The 24,240-nt window shown below is 39.0% G+C and overlaps 1 protein-coding gene across 1 annotated transcript in view; it reads right to left on the reverse strand.

The window, feature by feature from the left end:
- Mylk4 (myosin light chain kinase family member 4) overlaps positions 1–24,240 on the reverse strand; it is a 98,322-nt gene that overhangs the window by 53,882 nt on the left and 20,200 nt on the right. Inside the window, exon 2 of the mRNA XM_027954825.2 lies at positions 17,928–18,198. Coding sequence (XP_027810626.1) covers positions 17,928–18,122 — 195 coding nt within the window. The 5' untranslated portion in view covers positions 18,123–18,198. The remainder of the gene's footprint in view (positions 1–17,927; positions 18,199–24,240) is intronic.

Raw genomic sequence — 24,240 nt, forward strand, 5'->3', positions numbered from 1 at the left:
CCTGTTTTCACCTAGAGCAAAGGGATTCTCACTCCAATTCCTCTTTACATGGTCCTAGTAGATGCTTTTTTTCTTCTTGAATTATTTTTAATCTGTTGGTTTTATCCTGCACAAATCCCCTTCTGCCACCTCAGCTACACATTAGGTCTCTTATCACAATTTGTGAAAGAAGCTAGCCTTCTAGCAGAGAAAGGTTTCTTACTCAACAGGGTATAAGAGAGAGATATCTTTAATCCCGTGACACATATTTTTTAGTCCAGTCTTGATGAAGCTCATGCAAACACAGATTTAGGGGCTGGGAGCGTAGCTCAGAGGTAGAGCACCTGCTTACCACGTACTAAGTCCTAGATTCAATCCACAGCACAAAACAAAAACACAGGACCAGTGTTTTGGTGAAAATGGAAATAGGTACACAGGACTATAAATCCTATAATTTTCCATGAGTCCACAAACCCCAGACACCAACAGACCTCCAAGTCATGTAGCATTTACTCAGAACAAAGAACCATCTAAGAAGTGTGGGCTGTCCTCAGTCTCATTCTAAAGTCAAAGAAACTTAAGTTGTCACAAGACTTACTCAACTCTAAGAGGTTCAGAGATGAGCAGTCAGCCTGGAAAGAGGTCAAATATTTTAATGTATTTTTTATAGTCTAACTAGCCTCCAACGGTGACACAATACCATCTTCTTTGCCCTTCTCTGTGGGTCATTGTGCATACTTGGACACTCAGGAAGTACTTAATAAATCCTTTTGACTCTTGCCTGTTGGCATCTCCTGACAGGAGCAAATATAAAGGGAAGATGAGGGGCAGTGAGCCCTGTGCTCATCCAGATGCTTTCCCTGGGTCTGTGCTAACCTCGCTTCTCATGTGAACCCCTGGAGGGTCTTTAAAGACATAGATCCCCAAGACCCACCTGAGCAGTTTCCACTTCAGGAACTGGAGTGGGGACTGGGAATCTATATATTTGCTTATTTCCAGTGGTTTTCATCCCTAATAAACAACAAATACCACAGCCTCCCATTACTTGCTCAAAGTCAAGGTCACTCATCTAATGTGAGTGGCAAAACCCAGATGAATCAACCCCAAGCTCCAGACGGTAGTGACCTTTCCACTTGAACCTGGAAACTGTGAACAGAAAGCCACTCTAATACTGTGGTGACAATGGAATGCAGTGGAATTCAGAGGCTCCTGGCCACATGCCCTCTTGTTTACAAACCCGTGCCAGTAGCACCTGGCAGGAGTGACTCGGTGACAAGAGAGAATCTCACAGACTGTTCCTCCATTCAGCACATACAAGGCTTTCAATTAAACCACCCGCTGCCCTGCCGGCAAGGGCAGGCCAAGGAATTTCCATGATGCACATTCTCTCGGTGTCCCCTCACAGGGCCACCTCCTCTCAGACGGGTGAGGAACTCGGTGTCCAGAGCCACCGCCCAGGGGACAGACGAGGGTGACCCTTCCAGGGAAGGCAGAGTGTGCTGCCACTGCTCATGTCCCCTCACCCCAGCATATGTGACTGGCCAAGGGACAAGTGCTGTGTTTGGTCTGCCTGGGAAACCTAATGGAAAGAACTATTAATAGACATATTTATTTTATCAGGGAAAATATGCTCTTAAAATGTTCAAGAAAGGATATTGCCTGGTTCCCAAGGAAAAGCTGGAGAGACCCCTGGGAGAACACACACACACACACACACACAGAGTGAGACACTACACACACGAATGCTCTTGATACACATGTATGTGCATATATATGACTACACATATGTATGTTACTTAGGTAAGCTTATATTCACAACTACAATACTGAACATTAAACTTTATTTTTCTTTTACCAGTTTTTTTTTTTTGAGTGAACTTTAACCCTTCATTTTCATTTTCCACTTGCAATAGGTGACAAATGTTCTAAGGCTGGTTGAACTTATGCACCAAAATCGTCATAAGGGACCTTTTTAAGATGCAGCTTCCTATTCAGCAGGTGTGGGATGGGGTCTGAGACTCTACATTTGTAACAAGTCCCCAGGCTGTGCCAATGCTACCCTGACAGCCACAGGATACTGCTTGAGTAATAAGATTGTAGTTCATGGTGAATAACCTTCTTTGCATCACACATACAATAGCACCTGTCAAAGATTAGGATGTGTAAAACAAACAAATTGTATTTTAATAAAGCCATTCCTTGTAAGGATGATCTCAAAAGGGACTTCAGAATCTAGGCTAGGACTTTGGGCTATCATTATAAAAAAATTTCCCCATATAAGAGCCATTTCTGAGTAAAAGTTAACAGACCCATTTTGACTTAAGGGAATCAGATTGTCTTATTCTTCAGAAGGAAACAGAAAGCACACAGGACTACAGGCATTTTCCTTATTGCTGACACTGTGATCTGAGGGTAGGTGGAGTAAGCTGAGGCACATCAGATCACACTGACCTCTCATAATTTGTTTTGCCAGTCTAGAAATGACTAAAATTCCACTCAAATATATCCTCTTGGAAGGTCTTGGGGAAAATATGCAAACCCAGTGTTATTCCAAACATCCTGCTCTATGGAACCTGGTGCTATGCATCACTTTGTCTGAACATTTGAAATAAGTATATTGATCATGGCTCTCACTTCTAAGGTTTCAAATATGAAATCATACCTAAATGTATTCATAACTAGTATACAAATGAGAATGGGCATATCTCATGGGAAGGATACAAAGAAATACAGGAATGATCCTCTGCGGAGGGAACTCCAGCTATTTAAGAATGGAGGAATTTACCTGTGAAATAATGATTACCATAAAGGGCCACACATGGTACAGGGTATTTGAAGAAGGACATAAACCAAAGAAACTAGGGAACTCAGATTAGAATTGAGCATGGTGGCATCTGAATCTGAACTTGAATGATTTTGAAAGCCATAGAATAGAGGAGGGGACAATAAAGATGTGTGGAAAAATAAAGAGAGAGGAAATGAAATTGGGAGGCCACATCTCTGTGCCAGGCATAGAGCTATTTGCTAACTCCCTAATTTATCCCTCCCCCACCAATAATCCTGCAAGGTTGGCATTATTAGCCAACTTGATGAACCCAGAACTGAAACTCAGAGAACTTAAGTGACTAAGGTCACACAGCTGGTAAGTGGTCCTACAGGGATTTGGATTGTAGTCTATGTGACACCAAAGCCAATAATCAGTCCATACTAAACCTGCATTCCCCCAAATCCATCTCATAGCTCTGTAACATGTGAATCATGAGCCAGTTAACAAAATAATTTTTTGGCCAAATAACTTTTGAAAGCTATTAGAATAAATAACACTAATAATGTTACAGATATGAGTTAACATTTATAAACTGCTTCCTATGTACCTGGTTTAAAAGGGTTTTGTTTTAGTTGCAGTTATTTTTTTTTATGGAAAACTCCTAAAGTCTTTAGTAATTTAACTTGCACTGAAAATGTCTGATATTATGTATTGTGGAAATAATATTAATAATCCTTCGTAGGATAACAGTGGTCATAAAAAAAAACATAATATTAAAGTAAAATAGTTGGATATAGACCCTAATGGGCTTCAATTATGTGCCTTTATCTTATGGGCTCCTGTATGGCTATGAACATGAATAAGATGGCCAACTAGTACCAAAATCATAAATGTGAACATACCTTAGAAATCAAAAGCATTAAATGAATTTTGCATGGGGGGATCTTGTTATTTGATGTGCAAAAGAACCTAGAAGCAGAGGCTGCATAGAACGTGAGACAGAAGTCTCATTCTTTTATTGGACCCACACTACTCAATATGGCACAGGAGCCAGATACTGCATGACTATTCTAATTTAAACACTAGACATTATGCCTGGTAACTTTCTATTTTTCCTTTTACCCCTGGCTAATTTCATTAGAATGTACAGCTCTGTAACTACTATAGTGGCCTCCTGAGCTTGGGACTAGTCATAGGTCTCAGGGAACAAAGAGAACAGAAGGTGGAAAAGATAGCTTTTACTGTGCTGTCCCCCAAGTAAGCAAGTCAGGACTGGCCATTCACTATTTGAAATATCGAAGGACAAACGTTCTAGACAGGACACCAAAGGAATGTGTCCTGCCACTTTTGTTATGTAATGATGGTAAAGTTTTAAATTTTTAAAACTATCTGTATCAGGTTTGAACTAGTGGTGTATTACCTGTGTGTTACCTGGCTCTCGAAGCATATGGAATAGTGTGTGTCCAATAAAATAATGAATCTCTGCCTTGCTGATTTCTCCATACAGCATTTACCTAATGCTTTAGAGTTTCTAAGGCATGTTCACATCTATAATCTTATCCAAACTGGGCTGGATAGAGTTCCTTTCTCGCTCTTCACAGTCTCTGATGACCACTTATCTGTGCATGCCCTTAGATGATGGTGGAGGAAAATAACACATTTTGCCATCATTCTAGTGGTAATAACAAAAAGAGATCCAAGACACATTTCAAGAATTCACATGCAGAATTGGTGTCTGACAGGAGGTCAGCACAGCATCAAGATATGTAAGAAGTCCAGCCTAGCTGCCTGGGAAACTGGCAGAATCCACCCATTGAAAGAAAGGCATGAAAAGACATGAAAGGAGTTGAAAAGACAGAAGAAATGTCCCTCAAGAAAGTAAATCTGTGAGAGTCAGAGAAGGAAAGAGATCAGGCCCTACAGAAAAGATGCCCAGAGCTGGGCAAAAGTTTAGTTGCCCTGAATTGTAAAATCTGGGGCTGGGAACCGGGTAGCTCAGTGGTAGGCGCCTGCTCAGCTAGCTTCTGATGCCATACGTTTGGTCTCCCAGCACAGGAAGAAAAAAAAAGATTAGCCTCAACCTGCAACGTCACTGAGACCGCACTAGAAGTTACAACTTCTACCCACTGGAGGGCGATGTTAACTCGTAGTTTCAGAGAAAAACTTCAGTCAGCAGGGCAGAGACTGAACTTTAATGTCTGGCTGTATTTGCATAAAGAAATTGAACAGACAACCGAAACAATCAACGAATTTGAAACACTTCAAATGATGTGAAAACTCTACTGTCCTTGGAAAATTCACCAGTAATAACAGCTTGTTTTCAAATACACTTTTTAATTTATTAAATACAAATTTAAATCACTATAAAAACGGTGGACACAGTCATTAGATGTTTATTCAAACCGGTAGAATGTCCATAACACCAATAGTGAACCCTAATTTAATGTAGGACTGTTGATTGTAATAAATATCCCACTTCCAAGAGGTATGTTGTTAGTGGAGGCTATGCATATGTGGGGACAGAGGGTACATTGGAATATCTCAGTACTTTACTCTCAATTTTGCTGTGAACCTAAAAGTGCGCTAAAAAATGATATTTAAAAAAAAAAAAAACTCTTGTTAAAAATTTCTACAAATGAACCTAAGAACCTGTTTCATTTGTTGAGCAAGCTAATCCAGAAAAGTTCAGAAACAAATAATGTCGTCAATATCATTGCATAACTTTGGGCAAGTTCCTAACTCGTTAAGCCTCAGCTGACTTATCTGTGGAACAGAGGTAATAATTCTACCAACTTCATAGGCCATTGCAGGGATTAACACACATTGCATGAAAAGTACTTAACAAAGTGCCAGGAACACAATAAATACAACATAAGTGCTAGTGGTCATCATTGTTATCCATGGAGCCAAATATGGGAGCACCTACTTCCTGAGGCTGTGACAAGGGTTTTGTTCTGTTTTGTTGGGGGGGGGGGGGGTGTTTGCTTGTTTTTTGCTGTGCTGGGATTTGAACCTGGGCCCCCCATGGAGCTACATTCCCATTTTAAAAGTACTTTGAACAAAGTGTGTCACATAGTGAGGACCATCTACATATTTTTCAAATAACATAAGTAAATAAATATAACTAGGTTAAAAGCTTATCCTAAAGACCTAAACACAGTTTTAAAAATGTAAAAGCTGGGGCTGGTGGTATAGGGCACAGTTTAGCATAGCTGAGTTCTATCCCCCACACCAGGGGATGGATATTATATCATTTCAGCATGCTTATTCTAGAAGATTGGAAAGAAATGAAACCTAACACTTGTCATTATCAGTTTTTTAAGTTTCTGAATACTTTGGGCTTGCCAAATTGTCTAATGGTGCCCCCTAACATAAAAATCTCTACTTAAAGGAAAAGAGTACTTCACAAATGGGATCCACATTCTATGTTGACCTTTTAAAGAAATGCTCTTGCTGGGCACTGTGATACACACTTGTAATTCCAGCAGCTTGGGAGGCTGAGGTAGGAGGATTGCAAGTTCCAAGCCAGCCTCAGCAACTTAGCAAGGCCCTAAGCAACTTAGTGAGATCATATCTCAAAATAAAAAATAAAAATTAAAAGGGCTAGGGATGTGGTCAGTGGTTAATCATCCCTGGGTTCAATCCCTAGTTAAAAGAAAAAAGAAAAAGAAAAAGAAAAGAAAGAGAGAGATGATCTCATTTCATCAGATTCTACCTCTTTTTAAAACCATCAGTGATCATTAAGTGAAATTGCTTGTGTCTGTGAGTTTCATATATTTGCCCTTTAAATTAAAGTCATTATTTGGCAGCTATTATCAGCATCTGAACATAATCTACACACTGTCTCACAAATAGTAAGGCTTGGTAATTATCTGTTGAATACATTGATAGAGAATCGAGGGATAAAGATTTAGATGAATACTTAGACTCTTATATGGGCTGATTAAATATATTTGTGAATAAAAGTTTTATTTTTATTTTTTTAAATTTATTTTTTTATTTTTTTATGAGATCAGCTTCTTTATTTTTTTTAATTGGTTGTTCAAAACATTTAAAATTCATTTTTAGGCTTATTCTGTATCCCAATTTCATTAGTTAGCATGAACCTTAAACCTATAAGACGTGTAAGAACAGGCCTAGTTTGTATCCTTGTTCACAGTGCACGTGTGGAACACAAATACTAGACGTGAAAGGATGACTGGACAAGTCAGAGCTTGGGCTCACACACTCCTGGCTTCTGGTTTGGTAATTACCTTTTTTTTTAGAATTTCCTGACACCTGGGCCACTGAAAACTTATTAAATTTGCACCTGTCACAGCCGGACTCTTCTAATGGGGCTCCCTGCAGCTCAGAATCCAACTCTGAAATTTAAGCATTGGGGAATTGCCTGCAACCAGCGCTCCTTAGAAGTGGAGCCTGGGGACCTATGGGAACTAAGCAGCAGGGATACAGGTGCAAAGCTAGAGAGAGGTGGAACCAAGGTGTGAGCCCAGATAGCTAAGCATCCCAAGAGCTGGCCTGCAGGGAGGGCTCTGAGTAGATGGATCCCAAGCCTGGCCCATCAATTACTCTGCCAAGCCCCAGGGTGGGAAAGGGTCTGTGGGAGAACCTTGACAGCAACCACACAATGAACTTTCTACATGTTCTACAAAGAAGACTCGCTTTGCCCAAACACATAAAAAGCAGCATAGAAGGCTTGGTTGAAAGAAAATTCTAACTTTCAGAAAAAGTAGTGGCTTGTAATGAATCTCAGACAAGTCCATTTCTCCTCTCTAGGACTTTAAATTTCCCCTTCAAAGAATAATTTGGATAAGCTGATCCCAAAATTCACTCAAGATCTAATCCTAGGTCCCTCATCTGTGTGTGTGTGTATGTGTGTATGTGTGTGTGTGTGTGTTGCTGAGCACCGAACCTGGGACCTTGTACATGCTAAGAACATGTTCTACCACCAAGCCATGCTCCCAGCCCCACAGTTCCTAATCTTTGAGCCACAGTTTCTATACCCACAGCACGGGTCTGTAGTGTTCCCTTAGCTATGGAAATGCCAGTAACCTGCAGGCATCCAAATTTCCAAGTGGGTAAAACCATGAGCCATGACTTATACAATAGATTTGTTGTATAAGTGGACATTTATATGGACATCCAAATGAGCAAATATCATTCTAACACCATCAATGGACCAGCAGATAAGATATTTTTCCCCTATTAAAATTGAAAATGAGGATGAAAGAATCACTATAATGAATATAAAATGCAAGGTGGCATCACAGGTTCCAAGGCTGTCACTGTAGGTAAGCAGACAAGGACCTGTGGATACTTAAGCAAGTAAGAGAACAAGGTACTGATGATTATAACAAGTACAGCCTTTATATTTTACAAAGCACTTTCATACATACTGCAGTACTTTATTTGGCCCCCAAAAGCAACTGTGTGTAGCAAATGGGGCTGCTATGCAAAGAATTTAAAGAATTCCCCTGAGGAGGAAGAGTTGGGCCTGCAAGCTGCATCAGACCCCAGTGGTCTATCTTTAACAGAATATGTAATTGTGAAGTGCAAAGTTGGGCATGGTGGGGGCAATCAGTGGTGGTTTAGAGAGCAACCATTGAGTTAAAAGTTCAGGTCCACCTCTTACTGCTCCTGGACATTGGGTAAGGTAATTAACCCTCAGTTGTCTGTAGAGATAACACCTACCTCAAAGGCTGACAGACTTTGAATGCATCAGAATACACACACACACACACACACACACACTCGCCCTCCATGCCCGTCTTTGCTTGGGCTGTTGCCAGATCCATATAGGAGTAGAAAGACACTTCAACCCAGAGCCAATGCATCTCCTCTTCTCCCCTGGGTTCTCTGTCATTGCAGCAAGATTCTCGTGGGAACCAACACATATGCACAGGCAACTGAAAATACCAGCAGGTAGTTATCCTTGATCAGTGGGGATGGGTCCTGGGGGATCAGCACCCCCTTCAGTCCTGGGTCATCCTTCCTATGGTGGTCACTTAGGCATGACCTGGTTGGGGCTTCCCTTCTTCCCTGATTTACATACCCCAGTCCCATGACTGCTCCTGGGAGCCAATTCCCAAAAGAAGGACCTACACAAATGCTCTGGCCTCAGATTCTACTTTCTGGTGACATGATGGAGACACAGACTAGGCACACAAGAACTCTAAGTGAACTTTTCCTAATATCAACATTCTGTACTAAATGCTTTCTATTATCAATTTTCTCTGTCTTCTCTCTAGACAGAAGGTTCCACTGCTGCCTGCTTACCACCATTTCCCTGATCTTTGTTACTGTCATCACATGGTAGACAGAAAATGAGAAATAGAGGTGAAAGGGTCAAATGCCACAGAGCAAAGTTCTGAAAATAGTTCCTGAATCTGGGTGTCCTCCTGATTTGACTGATATGGGACCACCTTATGGCAGGGGATTTTAGGTGATTTAAGGTCAGAAACTAACAGACCATTTATAATTTTATGTTGTATGTATATATTGTTGTGCATTAGAAAAATCTCTAGTTAGCACAATAAAGCTATGATCTCACTCTGTTTTTGCTTTTGTTAAAAATTTTATAAATGAGGGCTGGGGCTGGGGCTGGGACTGGGGCTCAGTGGCAGAGTGCTTGCCTAGCATGTGGAAGGCACTGGGTTCTATCCTCAGCACCACATAAAAATAAAGAAATAAAATAAAGGTATTGTGTGTCTACAACTAAGAATATTTTTAAAAAATGTTTTAAATGACTTGATATTTGAAAAATATTAATAGGAGTAAGGATTGCAGGAAAATAGAGTCATCCTTCATATCCTTAAGAGATTAGCTCCAGGACTTCATCCAAAGTCCTTTATATAAAATGGTGCGGTAGTTATGTATAACATACACATTTCCTCCTGTATGTTTTAAATCATCCTGTATACTTTAAAACACTAACATAATGTAAATGCTAAGCAAATATTCTGTCTTGGTAGGAAATAATGACAAGGAAAGAATCTGTAGATGTTCATTATAGACATGATTTTTTTCTTTCTTTTCTTTTTTCCTTTTTTTTTTTTTTCAATGGTACCAGGATTGAACTCAGGGGCATTGATCCCTAAGCCACATCCTCAGCCTTATTTTGTATTTTATTTAAGAGACAGGGTCTCACTGAGTTGCTTGGCGCCTCGCCATTGCTGAAGCTGGCTTTGAACTCTTGATCCTCCTGCCTCAGACTGCCAAGCTTCTGGTATTACAGGTGTGAGCCATCATGACTGGCTTTTCTAACATTTTTGATTCGTGTTTGGTTGAATCTGCAAATGAAGAACCCATGGATATGGAGAACCAACTGTACAATGAAAATCATTAAGGTAGTCTGTGAAAAGTTGAAGTCTGGAAAACACTAATAAATAAATGTAAATTTTACAACCATTGTGGTTTTGGAAAGTGGATAGAAGTAGAGTTTGACTGACTGTATTTAAGAATTTTATTATCAAGTGTGGTTACCTCTTCTCTTACCTAGGAATACAGATTTGATTTGTAACATTTATAATTTTGATTATCCTGTTTTAACTTTTAGAAAAAATGAAAATATTTTTCTCCTATTGCAACAAGTAACAGAAATAGCATAAAACTATCATAATTTTAATTATTCTGAGAGGCTAAAACAACACAAAGCTAAAACAACATAAACATAAATATGGCTCACCTGTTTTTAGTCAAGGACACCAGGAGCTCTACAAGTGTAGGGATCTACATACAGGGCATTGGAAACCCTTTTCATTACTATATGTCTTCAGTGGGAACAAAGCTTATTAATATCATAAACAGAATTATTTGATACCTTTATAAAAGACTAAAACTTCTGTGCTTGTAGAAATTTCCAAGATAATAGTTGCCTACATTTCTAAATAATCACTAGCAATGAAAAAAAAGAAAACTAAAAGGATATGTTGTAAAAATCTCATTTAAGAGAGATTTTCTTTACAGTTGAAGAGTTAAAAAAGAAATCTTTAGAATTATATACCCACAGTGCTCCTAAATACTTGTTGACCTCTTCATTGGGAAAAGCCAGAGGCCCACATTCTCATAGGTGGAGTGAATAGCACATTATTTTTCACATGGGAATTGGAAGCCCCATTGCATTCTCCATAGAAGAAACATAGTCCCCTGATACCTCCGTAGGAGATATGTGAAACAACTGAAAATGACTGACACATCGATAGTAGGGACTGCAATGGAAAAATGTAGACTTAATCATGATGTTAGGTTGCACCTAAAGAGAGGTATGATATTTTATGATATCCTACTTTTTAAAAAAAAAAATTCTACTGCTTTCTCCCAATACATTTATCTGGTCCTCAACTGACATAGATCAGATGATAGATAAACCATTCCAAGATTTGGCAATTCTTCTGGCAGTGAACTTGGCTCAGGGCCTCAGGGAAGCCAATTCCTAGAGCTCTGTCCTCCTCTGTCATCAAGAGGCAAAGTTGGTGATTTCTCATGGGATGTAAATGAGGCCTGTATACACAGGAATATACACCCACCCTCACACCTGAAATCTTTTTTTAAACTGTAAGTCATGCATTGTCAATGGGGGCGATAGTCCACAGGGGCTTAAAATTGGTTCTTTGTGGAGAGGGGATGAAGCACACATACACATGCAATACAGCTGAGCGGTTTATCTATGCTATGAAAATTTCATGAGGAGGGAGCAGGTATAGCTCATCAGCAGAGCATTTACTTGCCAGCAAGTGAAAGGTTCCAGGTTCGATTCCCAGCACCACAAAAAAGAAAATGCTTTTTTTAAAGTAAATAGATAAATTTCATGGGAGGGTTTAATCAGAGGGAAAACAAAGTTTGAGGATAAGATTAAATGATAATGAAAAAAAGATGGAGAAACTACCCTGAATATACCTTCAAGTAGGAACACTCTTTGCTGTCAAATTTTCTAAATTGCCTAGTATCATCTAAAAAAATAATTCATCGCATGCTAATTGATAAAAGAATTAAGAAGGTGGTAAGATCTGTACCCCAGACAGGAATACCACCTCTTGGAAAGTGCCTAGATGCTTAAAATAGTAAATCCTCCTCCTCCTCCTTCTTGCAGAATTCTACTGTTTTCCTGACTGAATTCCATTCTTGGAATAGCTGGAGTATCACAAGAAAAGCAGTATGGGTTCAAAGGAGAATGCATAGAAGGAGGAGCTCAGAAGGGCTTATACTCTTTCAGAGCTGTATTTGCAATAAACTTCTTAAAAAGAGAAAAAGCAGTTTTGCTTTTTTTTTTTTTTTCCTTTTACAATGAAGGCACATAAGAAGGAGAAAAATGACATCATTTTAGGCTCTCACACTCCAAAGTGATCACCAAATAATAAATACCAGGCATAGCTGGTGGTGCAATTGTTGGAAATGTTGGAAGGTGCCACTTGCCACTATTATTAACCCTCCCTTTCTAAGACGGTAGCCCTGGGCAAGGATTCAACAGGGCATGCATTCCATTGCCTCTGTTAAGCAACACTCAGGGGCTGGAAACATTCGCACAGAAGACAAAATGAATCTGTCGTGGTTAAAAGGGAGTTTGCTACCTGTGTGTCCCCAAGAGCAGGAGCCTGTCTGTGGCCTCCCCGTGTCATCGCCGCCCGGAATAGGCGCCAGAGGACTGAAGACGACAGAAGGCACACGCTACCTACGATCCAGACGCTTTTTCTTCTAAGTGTTGAGTCCATTCTCTGGGAGCAGCTGTGAAGTTCCTTGGCTCACAGGCGCCTTCCCTCCCCTGATCTAGCTCAAGCACTTTCCAAGCACTGTTGCTCCCTGCTCTGCTCTGCTCTGAGGAGTGGGTATCCCGAATTGCTGAGGATTCCTGCAGAGTCTGCCATGAGCGTCTCCAATTACACCATCTACAAGTATTCTGCCTCTTTAAAAGGAAAATATGATGACTTTGAGTGACAGATCCAAAACAGGTGCAGGGGCTGAGGGAGACCTGCTGGCTATAAGGAATGCCGACGCGCATGCGTTTGTCCCCAGTTCAAGGACTAGTAGCTGCACTGTAACTCCTGTCGGCTGCCTAGGCTGGGCCACCGCCAGCCAGGCGGATTTCTCTTGCCCTTGTGGGGTGAGGAGCAAAGAATAGGGGTGGAGAGAGGCAACTTTCAAAATCACAAAACTTCCACCCTCAGTTGTGCTATTTCGAGATCTAAGTTACAGCCACTCTGGACGCTGTTGGTGGTTCAATTTCATAGCAGTTGGTCAGGAAATGCCACCTAGTATTAAACCCACCATCTGCAATCAAAATAGGGAGATTCATGCTTTGCTTCAACCCACTCTATCCTTTTGCACATCCTGTTGATAAATATTTTATTCTGTTTGGTCTTTGGAGCATTGGTACCAGGCCTTTTAAACATTCCAGGGATTACAAGGTCTGCTTGTGTTAGGGTTGTCCTTATTTTCTAGCCCCACCCTGCCCCCACCCCTAGATGGGATATGGAAGAATTTAAACCTGGTTTTAAAAGAAGAATTATTCCTAACTAAGGAAGACTTTTAGCACAAATCAATCAGGGTTAAGGTAATTTTTTAAAAGTTGACTTAGAAGAGTAGATTAGACAAAGGGGAATGAAGGGAATGGGAATCGAAAAGACAGTGGAATGAATCTGACATAACTTTCCTATGTTCATATGTGAATACATGACCAGTGAAACACATCATGTACAACCACGATAATAGGATCCTAATTAGAATAGGTCATACTCCGTGTGTATATAATATGTCAAAATACACTCTACTGTCATGCATATCTAAAAAGAACAAATAAAACAATAAGAGTCCTATAAGCACAGTTGTGGAACCATGGTCCATGGTGATGTGTTTTTGTAGAAGGGCCATCCTCACTCTGGCATCCCACAGTTTTTGTACTTGGGACCATGCATTTTGGGTGGAGAACAAGAAACTAGGGATATCCAGGAAGGTCGAGAAAACCAAAGGACATCTTGGGTATAAAAAGCAGGTAGATGGACTGAGGTTGAAGTTCAGTGGTAAAATGTTTGTTTAGCAAGCACAAGGCCCTGGGTTCCATCCCCAGCACTGGGAAAACAAACAAACAAACAAAAACAAAAGAAAGCAGGATGCATGTAGTATACCTGGGAAGGTAGTGAAAAGTAGGCAGAGCTGAATGATTGTCTAAGAACATTATTTGACACTTTTGTTTTTTAGTGAGCAAGTAGGGATGCCAATAGGGATGTGTGTGTGCTGTGTGTGTGTGTGAGGAGGGAGCGATATTACATTAAATCTGAGAGCTATTTATATAGGCACTAGAGAACTGACAAAATTAAATCTTGGGGATAGGGTATAGCTCAGTGGTACTTAGCATGCTTAAAGTGTATACTTAGCATGCTTAAAGCCCTGAGTTCGATGCCCAGCACAAAAGTAAATAAGTGAATAATTTTTTTAAAATCCCTGGATCTGATTGAATAAAAGCAATACTAATTATAGTTATTAGAACCATATATCATTTTTAAGGTAACGGTATATACACAGTGGCTGTCCTCATCTTTCACATATGTCAGTATATTGCTTTTTTAGTTTTACTTGATTTTTTTACTTGTATGTTGACATACACAATGAATGCTTCAATCTGGTTTATTATTAGTGCTAAAAGTCTTCCTTAGTTAGGAGTTGATTTGTGCTAAAAGTCTTCGTTAGTTAGGCTGAAAATTTTTTGAAAAATCCAGCCACTTATTCAACTTCCTCACGTGCAAGACCTTCTTTTGAAGGAGATTTGTGGAGGCCCTCCAAGGAGGGAAGGCAGGACTACGAGTCAGCCTGGAGGTGATGCAGTAGTGATGACGGTGGGTGCTGGTGGTGATACTTAATGTTGAGTGCACGTAGGTTTGGAGGACGGTAGAGCTCATGCCGTGGGGTGGAGGGAGAGGGGGAAATCACCAGTATGTGAGGGAGGGAAGCTCTGCTGTGGCTTCATTCTTGGAGCAGGTGATCCAGGAGGATGACCATCACTCTCTATCTATCCCTGCATCCTCTCTTGGGGAGGGGCCTTTACCATCCTCCAAAGTTTTTAATTTTGAGTCATCATGGAAGTCAGAAAGGAAGGAGAAAAACAGAAACAAAGTCTTTAGGGCAGAGAGCTAGATGCCCCTCTCTGAGTAGTAAATGCTTTTAAAATTCTACACTAGATGTATAAATTAGGTGACTTTGAACATCCTTTGAAAAGTAACAGAATAAGAACAGTCATTAGAAAACAGAATGGAAAGAAAGCAGAAAAATTAAAAGAACAAAATTAAAATTGCAAAAAGAATTTTTTAAGTAGAATATATTAGTATTTAATAAATTCAACCAAAAAAGTAGAAGAAGAGAAAGGAGAGAGTTAAAAATAAAGTCAGTGGAGGAAAAATAAATGAAATAGAAAAATCTGGTTAAGAGCAGAAAAAGAAATGAATCCAAGTTTTATCCAACTATTTTAACATAGGTTGCTAAATTTATACATAATTTTTCCACTGTTGGTTCTGCAGATAAAGTCTATTCTAGAAAGTAAATGTACTCTAAGCTTCCAGAACAAAAGCTTTCATGTCACCAGAGTGTCTGAAATTCAGAGCAAATTCTTTTCAGCAAAACCACTGAATGTTTCTACTATGATTAGTAGTGTTAATCCTTTCAGAGAAAGAAGGGATAAGAGAGAAAGAGGAAGAAAGTTGACAAGCATTTTTTTTTTTTTTTTAATAATCCCTGGAGAGAAAAGAGTGGTATGGTAAAGATTTACTGCAGCCGGAGAGAAAAGAGTGGTATGGTAAAGATTTACTGCAGTCTAGCAGAAGATGGAGACGTGTTAATCCAGCTCTGTCTACATACCTGAAGACATCTGAGATGCTGGAATGGCCTTCTCCTCCCACCCACTGCCAGGCCTGCCACCCTGCACCACCCGGATAGGGCCTTGGCTACCGCAGGAAGGAGAAGAGCTCTGAGCCTCCGACACATGTACCCATCCATTTTCCACATGGCAAGAGAGAGAGACTGGGAAATTTACTGCTGACATCTCTGGGCTTGTCTCCATTTACAAATAAGAAACTGAATGGGACATAGAGAATTCCTTGTCACTTCTTCCCACCTTTCACACAGTATCAACTGCAGGACAGAAGCCAACAGGCCTGAGCCACAAAAGGGAGAGAGGACTTCTTTTAGGGTTTCTGCAGATTCAACGTTTTCAATCTTTCTTTCAAAAATATCTCTCAAAAAATATACAACTGCCCCATCATTGATTTCTAACATTCTAGAACCATTGTTAATCATAAAAGTAAATCTTCCTAAAAATGTTTATGGTCCAACTTACCAGTATCTCTTACTTTTTAAAGACAGTTACTTATTTGTAAAATTTAGATAACAGAACTTGGAGAAAAGCTGAACATGAAAAATAATCAGACTCATATAAACTATTGCATCTACTTGATGGTTTCAGAGTTATGCAAAGTTATACGAATACACTTTATCTTTCATGTCTTGTAGAAATTAATGAACAGAAAAAAAATTCATGCTTATTTATTTGTACAATTAACAGCCCTGATCAGAAAGACTTTCATTTATCACTTAAATTTTGCTTGTGGAAATTTCTTCTTGCTCTATTTTGAGCAAGATATTAACTAGCCTGGCACAGTGACACACACCTGAAGTCCCAGACACTCGGAGGCTAAGGTAGGAGGATCATTTGAACCCTAGAGATTGGGGCCAGCCTGTGTAACATAGTGAGATCCCATTTCAAAATTAAAAAAAAAAAAAAGATATTATCTCACGGGGAAAATAGAGTTCTCAAAGAAATCTGCTTTACTATAACTCATTTCTTCCTTCCTGCACATTTTACTGTTCTTAACTCACAGTAAAATAACTCCTAGGGCTGTTATATACAATATCTCTATTTCATCCACTGTTTTGTTGTTCAAAATGCCCTTCCCACCTGAATAGTGTTTTTTGGAATAATAGCTGAGCAAAGAAGGATGTTTTCCAAACCTGTCTAACAAGAATCACTTGCTCTGATTATTAGCAACAATGATTCCAGGCCCTCATCCAGAATGCAGAATTCACTTGAATAGACCTGTTTGTTCCTCTAACATTTTTGGTGCTTATTATGTCTCCACAACTGGGTAAATAAGTGGCTGGGATGCAAAATGTGGTCCCAACCTTCAGGATCCCTGTCTGGGAAAGATGATAAATACATTCAAAAGCCTTGCAGGTGCTAAGAGAAGCACAGGCAAAATGCAATGAAGCCCACGCTGGACCAGAGCTGCACTTCAAGGGATGATGAATGGAAGTGACTAAGATAAGGGAAGGGAGGAAATTGCTTCTGCTGCTGCTGCTGCTGCTGTTGCTGGCTAACATTTATTAAATGTTTACCGTGTAGCTCAGGGGTAGAGTGTGTGATTAGAATGCTCAAGGCCCTGGGTTTGCTTCCCAGCACCACCAAAACAAAAAGGAAAACAAAGAAGTGCTTGTGATAGTGTCAGGTATTTTGCTGAGGAGTTATTCCACTTAATTTTCACAAAAGCTATCATCTCATTTTTCAGATGGGGCAGCTCCTTGTTTGAATTTAGTAACTAACCAAAGAACACTCTGCACCCTTGTTCTGCACAGCAGAGGACACAGGGTTCCACAATCATGCCATCAGCAAGTCCTGCTTGTCCCTTCTCTGGTCTTCACTATCAATAGCTTGGGGAACTCAAGGTCTTCAGGAAATTAGAACCTTCATCTGTAGAACAATTGTGGTCCTCACAGCACTTCCCTGAATCTCAAGCCCAAATCCATCATTTTAAAGGATTCTTCCTCAAAGTGTGTTTCCACAGGCTCCATTAATGTATATACTTGGCAGGGGGTTGCTGGGGATGGAACCCAGGCACCTGGGCATGCTAAGTGCTCTCTCTACCACCAAGTTATGGTCCAGCCCCCAAAGCTGCTAAGCCGCTTACCACAAGGTAAAAATGTATCTTCAAAGACTTCCTGATTGTTAACCAAACTCAACTTCATTGTTTAACAGCATTCTCAATGAAACAAAACAGGAAATTGCCTATCGAAACCTTTCCTTAATTCTCTATATAAGTGACAAAATAGAATTTGAAAAGGGTCAAATAAATGGCTCCACCTGATATATTAAAAGAAAAAAGATAAAACTGGTAATATTTAGAAGACTACATCAGCACATAATTACCTCATTCTTCCCAGATCTTGGATGCTCTTCACTGGCTTTTTCTTCCAGAAAGCATTTCACTTTCTCAACCTCTTCCATGCACTTTAAAAAGGCCATTTTCTCCAGCCCGTTGCTGCTGTAACATGTGTTGATTTCTTCCAGTCTCTTCACTTTTAGCATCTTGGTGGTGAGTCCAATTAAGCTACTGCCTGGCATGTGGCTCTCGCCTCCCTCTGTCTCCGATTTGTAAATCAAGACACAGTCATGACTTTTTAGTGTTCCCTTCTCTTGACTGTTAAAAAAAAAAAAAAAAAAAAAAAAGGAAACCAAGAAAATTCTCATCACTTAATCACATATTGACTTTCTCAACAACTAATCAATGAGAATTTGGAAGTCTCTTCTATTTAAAGAGAGAAGATCCAAAATTGGGAAGAAGAATGTTAATATTCATATTGAACTTCCACCACTGGAACTTTTAAAGGAAAATATTTTTTGTTTTGTTTTGTTTTTACTTTTCCTACAAAGAGTAAGAAGCCATCTCAAGTTCAATTGGATGTTTATGTTACCGCTCTCACTGTGTGAAATAAGGTGCATATTAAGGACAGTAAAATACCTCACCCAGATGTTTCCTTGGCATATTTTGAGTTGGTTATTCAGGAAAAAGTGCACATGTCTGTAAACATGGAAAAATGCTGTGAAAAGCTCTCCTTTTATAAAAAGGAATGTGCTGCTATCTGTATCAGTAAAGAGCAAATCCAGACAATAAATTCTGATACCTTCCCCTTTCTGCCCAGCAAAGATCTATCCACAGGAATTAGAGATGGAGACTCTGACACCTGGCGCATGTGGAGATGACCACAGGTGAATGTTACCTGAGAGACTCCACCTGCATCACAAGACAACCCTGGCTTGCTGTGCAGGTCTCCCTCCAGTCTTCAGCAGACTGACCCACTTCCCTTCACCCCAGAAGCCCAAGTCCCTATCCCTTTAAACTCCAAGTATTGAGTCACACCCTTTGAGTCCCAATTTTGCATGCTCTAGGCATGTAATAAATTTTGTATGTTCTTTTTTTCTGCTCTTATCAGTTTATTTCATAAACTAAAATTATCAAATTTATGTTATCAAAAGTATTCTTTTCAGAGGAAACAGAGTAAATGTATAACTTCCCTATAATATTGAATGGCCAGTTTAAATATAGAATATAAAGGATCTTGGACTTAATTGGGAGAGAGGTTTTGCTCCTCATGTTCCTGAAGAAGGACTTACTAAATAAGGGGTTTCTCCTGCTTCCTCTGGAATTTTTTTTCTCCTTCTCAGGAGAGATTTCCACCAAATAAATCCCTTTTCAGAGCTCTTCTCTGCCTGTGTCTTTTTTTTTTTTTTAATAATGCCGGGGATCCAACCCAGGGCCCCACACATGCTAAACAAAAGCTCTACCTCTGAGTTACACTGGTTACACCCCTTTTTCCTCTGTCTGCACCTTTAAATGTTTGGTGTTTATTTTTAAAAAGAAGTTAATTTCCATACAGCACTCCAGTAGAGAAGGTACTCAGAAACCTTTCTTTGCATCTTCATTAATAGTTATTCTCTGAGTAGTTCAGAGTTCTTGTGATTTTTTAAAAAAATACTTTCCATACAAATTAAGTAATGTACACATTACAATATTGCTGTCACTCTAGACACATAATTGTATGTATATATCTACATACCCCCTGATTATATATAGAGAGAGAAATAAAGAGATTTGAATTTGTAGTGGTTTCCCATGGCTAACTCCGGAGGCCCCCTACTGGAAATTTGAAAATTGCTTCTTCCAGCTTTTTGGTCAACCTAAAAAGCATCTGTAATTTCCCCCGTGAAACTTTGTCTTTCATTTTTGCAACTCATACAGTAAAATAATAAACTGGAGTTCCAAAGTATTTTCAATTCGGTACTCTACAAAACTTGATGCATGACTGTTCTAAGACAAAACTATAACTAAAAGATAATTTTAATTGCAGAAGATACTAAAGCTGGAGTAGAAAGCCATATAAAAATTAACACATTAAAGGAAAAGCTTAGGTTCCAGATATTGTCATTTTGCAAAGAAATATTACACATTTAGCTTTATATGCAGTTTAGTACCTCTTGTTATTTAAAGCAACATAGAAGAGATTCAAGAGATAACAATAAACAAAAACAATTACCATTTATAGGAAGACATCATAGAGTTTGAACCACTCCAAGCCCAGAATGCAAGTTCCACCAGATAAAGGGAAGCTTTTTAGACTTCAGATTGACCACAGAAGCCTCTGGTAAAAGCCTTTCCTCTCAGTCAGTGGAAGTCTTCTGAAAAGACAAGTGTCCACTACGAGAGGAAGTATCCTCTCTCTCAAATGCCACTTTGAGCCCCTGTTTAAACTAATATGGTCCTTGATCTCATGTTGCTCAGCTGTTGGCTTCTTAGTCAGATGGGGAAGAATATTAATTTTAGACACCAGGCTTTTCAAAGCCAATGGCTCCATTTCAGAGGTCAGGTAAGGAGAGGATGGAACTGGGAACACTGGATGAAATAACACCTTCACCTTTCCCTCTCCCCGGTGTGGCAATACTCTCAGAATTACAAAGCTGGATTTGTCCTTGGCGATCATATGCCCCTTTCAGACTCATGATTAAGTGCTTGTTCCCAGCTGGCAGGACTCTAGGTGTGGGAACACGCAGCCACATGCATATTCATTATGGTAACTGTGAACATGCCCGACTTCAACATAGGCTCTTCTAAAAACATATGGCAAGTTTCATTTAATGTTCTCAGTCCTTAAAGGTGTTTGTGATATCCATAACTGTTCATGCTCTAGGGCAAGGCCAAAGACACAGGCATCTAGGTATGAAGAACAGGGATAAGCTTTTTCATAAACTCTCCTGACAAGTGACACTATAACTCTCTCATTTTCTGCTGCCCACTAAGAAGAGGGAGTTAGTGTGAGAACTACCTGCCAGGATGTAATGTACTTCTAGATTTATTTAAGTGGCATAAAACTTTGATTCCCTAGTAACTGGAATTAGTGTTACAGATAATCATCCAGTTCTTTGGGGCACAAGGCAATTGTCACCTTTTATTTGTAGCCTTTGCTGACCACCAGCCTCTGGCACTCTTCCTTTTTTTTTTAAAAAAAGTTTTCCTTTCTAATTCAGATCAACTGTAAAATAAAATAAATCAACGTAAAATAAAATAAATCAATGTAAAATAAAAATAGATGTTTTTTTCATTTTAAGAAATTTTAAAGAATTATAGCAGAATCATTTTTTTAAAAAAATTGTTAATATTTTCTAGGAATTAAAAAAAAAAAAACAAAAAAACATGTTCCCATCTACTGCTTGGCATTCAAACCAGCTGGATAATGCTAGTAGCTTCTGTTACTAAGTTAGAAGCATATATTTATAAATAATAAGTTATTTCCACAAAATTATTGTGAAAAGATGAAACAGATTTGAGGTTACCAATGTTTATATGTGTTATTAAATTATGTAATGTGACAAATTTCCCTACCAGAAGAAAGATATATGTGGCCACAGCCTCTGCCCAGACCATCAAAACAACAAAAATCAGACTTCCCATCTTCCTTGGCTCTAGCAAACTAGCCACAGGCTCCTATTAGCCAGAGCACAGTAGAATCTGTTCCTTTGCTTGCTTTTAAAAACAAACTTTTTATTTTAAAGTAGTTATAGAGCTACAGAAAAGGTAATTCAGAGAGTTCAGAGTGGCCCAGAGAGTTTCCCTATGACTTGTGTGTGTTTTCCGTATTTTCAGCATCTTATATTGGCCTAGTATAATTGTCCCCTTAATGAACCAATGTTGATACATTACTATTAAGTAAACTCAATACTTCATTTTCTTTTTCTTTTTTTCCTCCTACTGTCTCTTTTCTGTTTCAGAATCCCACGCAGTCCTCCACATCACATTTAGAATCACTAGGATTTGTGATGGATTGGATGTGGGGTGTGAAAGGAGGACAGTGGAAAAGGATGTTTATGAATTTCTCCTGGAGCACTTGAAGGATAAAGTTGACATTAACTGAGATGGAGAAGGCCATGGGAAGAACAAATTTTGGAGGAAGGTCAGAAACTCAGTTTTGACAAGCCCACTAAAACTTCAAGATGAATAGGTGTGGAAATAGAAATCTGGAGCTCAGGGAGATAAATTTGGAATGTCATCCATATATTGATATTTCCACACACAATATGTACTCAATAAACATTTGTTGATTAACTGCTAGAAAGGATGATCTTTGAATATGTATATTTGTCCTAACAAAAAAAGCCACAATTGAAAAAAATCATGTTACTTGAATTCAGTGGCAATAGTCTGGTACTGCTATATCACACTATTCCCAGATTCTGATGGCCTGGAGGATAAGCTGCCTGATACAATATTTTACCATGAAACCACCCAGGCATTGCATGCATGCTTATCTCAGGACTATCTGCCTAATCTCAGGACTCCAAACACCTATCCATAAAAGACTCTGAACGCATCAAAAAGTTCTTATGCCTAGAAAAAAAATTATAGTAAGGCTATAAGTGGGCCCAGTGAGACTTTTCCACTATTTACATGATATTTTGAAGTTATACATGTTTTGTAAATACTAACAAATAGCATTTAGAGAGCCATGGAAAGAATCCCTTGATTCTTTTCAAAGGACATTTCCATTAGCTGATTAAGACACCACACTGTCAAAGGAGCCACACAAATAGGAGTGGCTGACAGCTCATCTACTGCTTGGCATTCAAACCAGCTGGATAATGCTAATAGTTTCTGTTTATGCACTGCTTGCTGAAAGTTTCCAGAACAACAAAGACCTCTGAGCATTTACTCATAAAAGTAGAGCAATTGTCACAAATACCCAAATGCAAACGAAAGGCTAATGCATCCCAGTCATCCACATTCCAATTGACTTTTCTTCTTTCCATAAAGTACAACTGAGTATGACCCAGAAAAACAAAAATTAATAAACAGCACTTTAGCATTATTCAAAATGTTTGCTCTTCTAAGGACATTATTGGGAAAATGTAAAGACCAGCTACAGATTTGGAGAAAATACTTGGAAACTGCATATTTGGTGAAGAACCTGTATCCAGAATATACCATGAATTCTTCCAACTCAGTAACAGGATGACGAACATCCCAATTTTAAAAGTAGACAAAAGATTTGAACAGACATCTCACCAAAGAAAATAGACACATGGATAATAAGCCCATGAAATAAATGCTCAAAAGCAGTCATCAGCGAGATGCAAGTTAAAATGACAATGAAATAGCATTTCACACACCCTAGAAGACTTAGAATAAAAAAGCAAAGAGAAAAAGCAAATGTTGAGAGGGATTTGAAGAAATCAGACAGGTTGACAGGAATGTAAATTTGTACAGCTGTTTTGAAAACTGGTTTGGCAGTTTCTTACAAAGCTATTCCCTGTATGATCCAACAATCCTTTTCCTGGGCATCTACCTGAGAAATGTGAACACACAAAACCTTGTACTTGAATATTCACAGAAGCATTATTCACAACAGCCCCAAACTAGAAACCATTCAAAATTCTAGCAGTTTGGTAAATGGGCAAACAACATGCTATATCAGTACAAATAGAATACTACTCAGCAAGAAGAATGAATGAGATACTGATGCTTTCTACAGCATGAACAGAAACATGGTTTTAAGTAGAAAAGGCAAGGTACAAAGACCTCATGCTGTATGATTCCGTTTGTTTGAGAATGTCCAGAAAAGGCAAGTCTAAAGACAGACAAAGTAGATTGGCAGCTGTCTGGGGCTGCGAATAGGAACAGGGATTAACTGTAAACAGAATCTTATTGGGTGATGTACTATGGTAACAATTATACAACTCATGAAGTGCCTTAAACCTTGCTAAATTGCTAAAATGTATACTTAAGATAGCTGGATTTTATGGCTTATAAGCTACTCTTCAATAATGGCACTAAGAAGAAAAAAAAACCCTCAATAATACGACTAATAAAAGTTAGTAAACTTGTTAAAAGAAAAAAATAGTGCTACTGAGCAGTTTGCAGCCAACTTTTCCAGGTGACTGAGGCTGGGATCCAGGGAGACATAAATTATACCCCATACTTACCAGGTCACCTGAGGCTGAAGAGTAGGAATAGGAAATAGTGAGTGGCAGAGTTAAGATTCTCATATCTTTCTTCTAATATAAGTACCATATAGTGCAAAATTTTATAATTAATAGAAAAATTAATGGCAACTTATTTTTATTTTTATTTTTAACTGCTATAATCTTATTATCTGCTTGCAGATGAGATACTCTGAGCAAGGAGGACATGATG

Source organism: Marmota flaviventris, chromosome 6, assembly GCF_047511675.1.
Source record: "Marmota flaviventris isolate mMarFla1 chromosome 6, mMarFla1.hap1, whole genome shotgun sequence".
In the NCBI taxonomy this organism is placed as follows: Eukaryota; Metazoa; Chordata; class Mammalia; order Rodentia; family Sciuridae; genus Marmota; species Marmota flaviventris.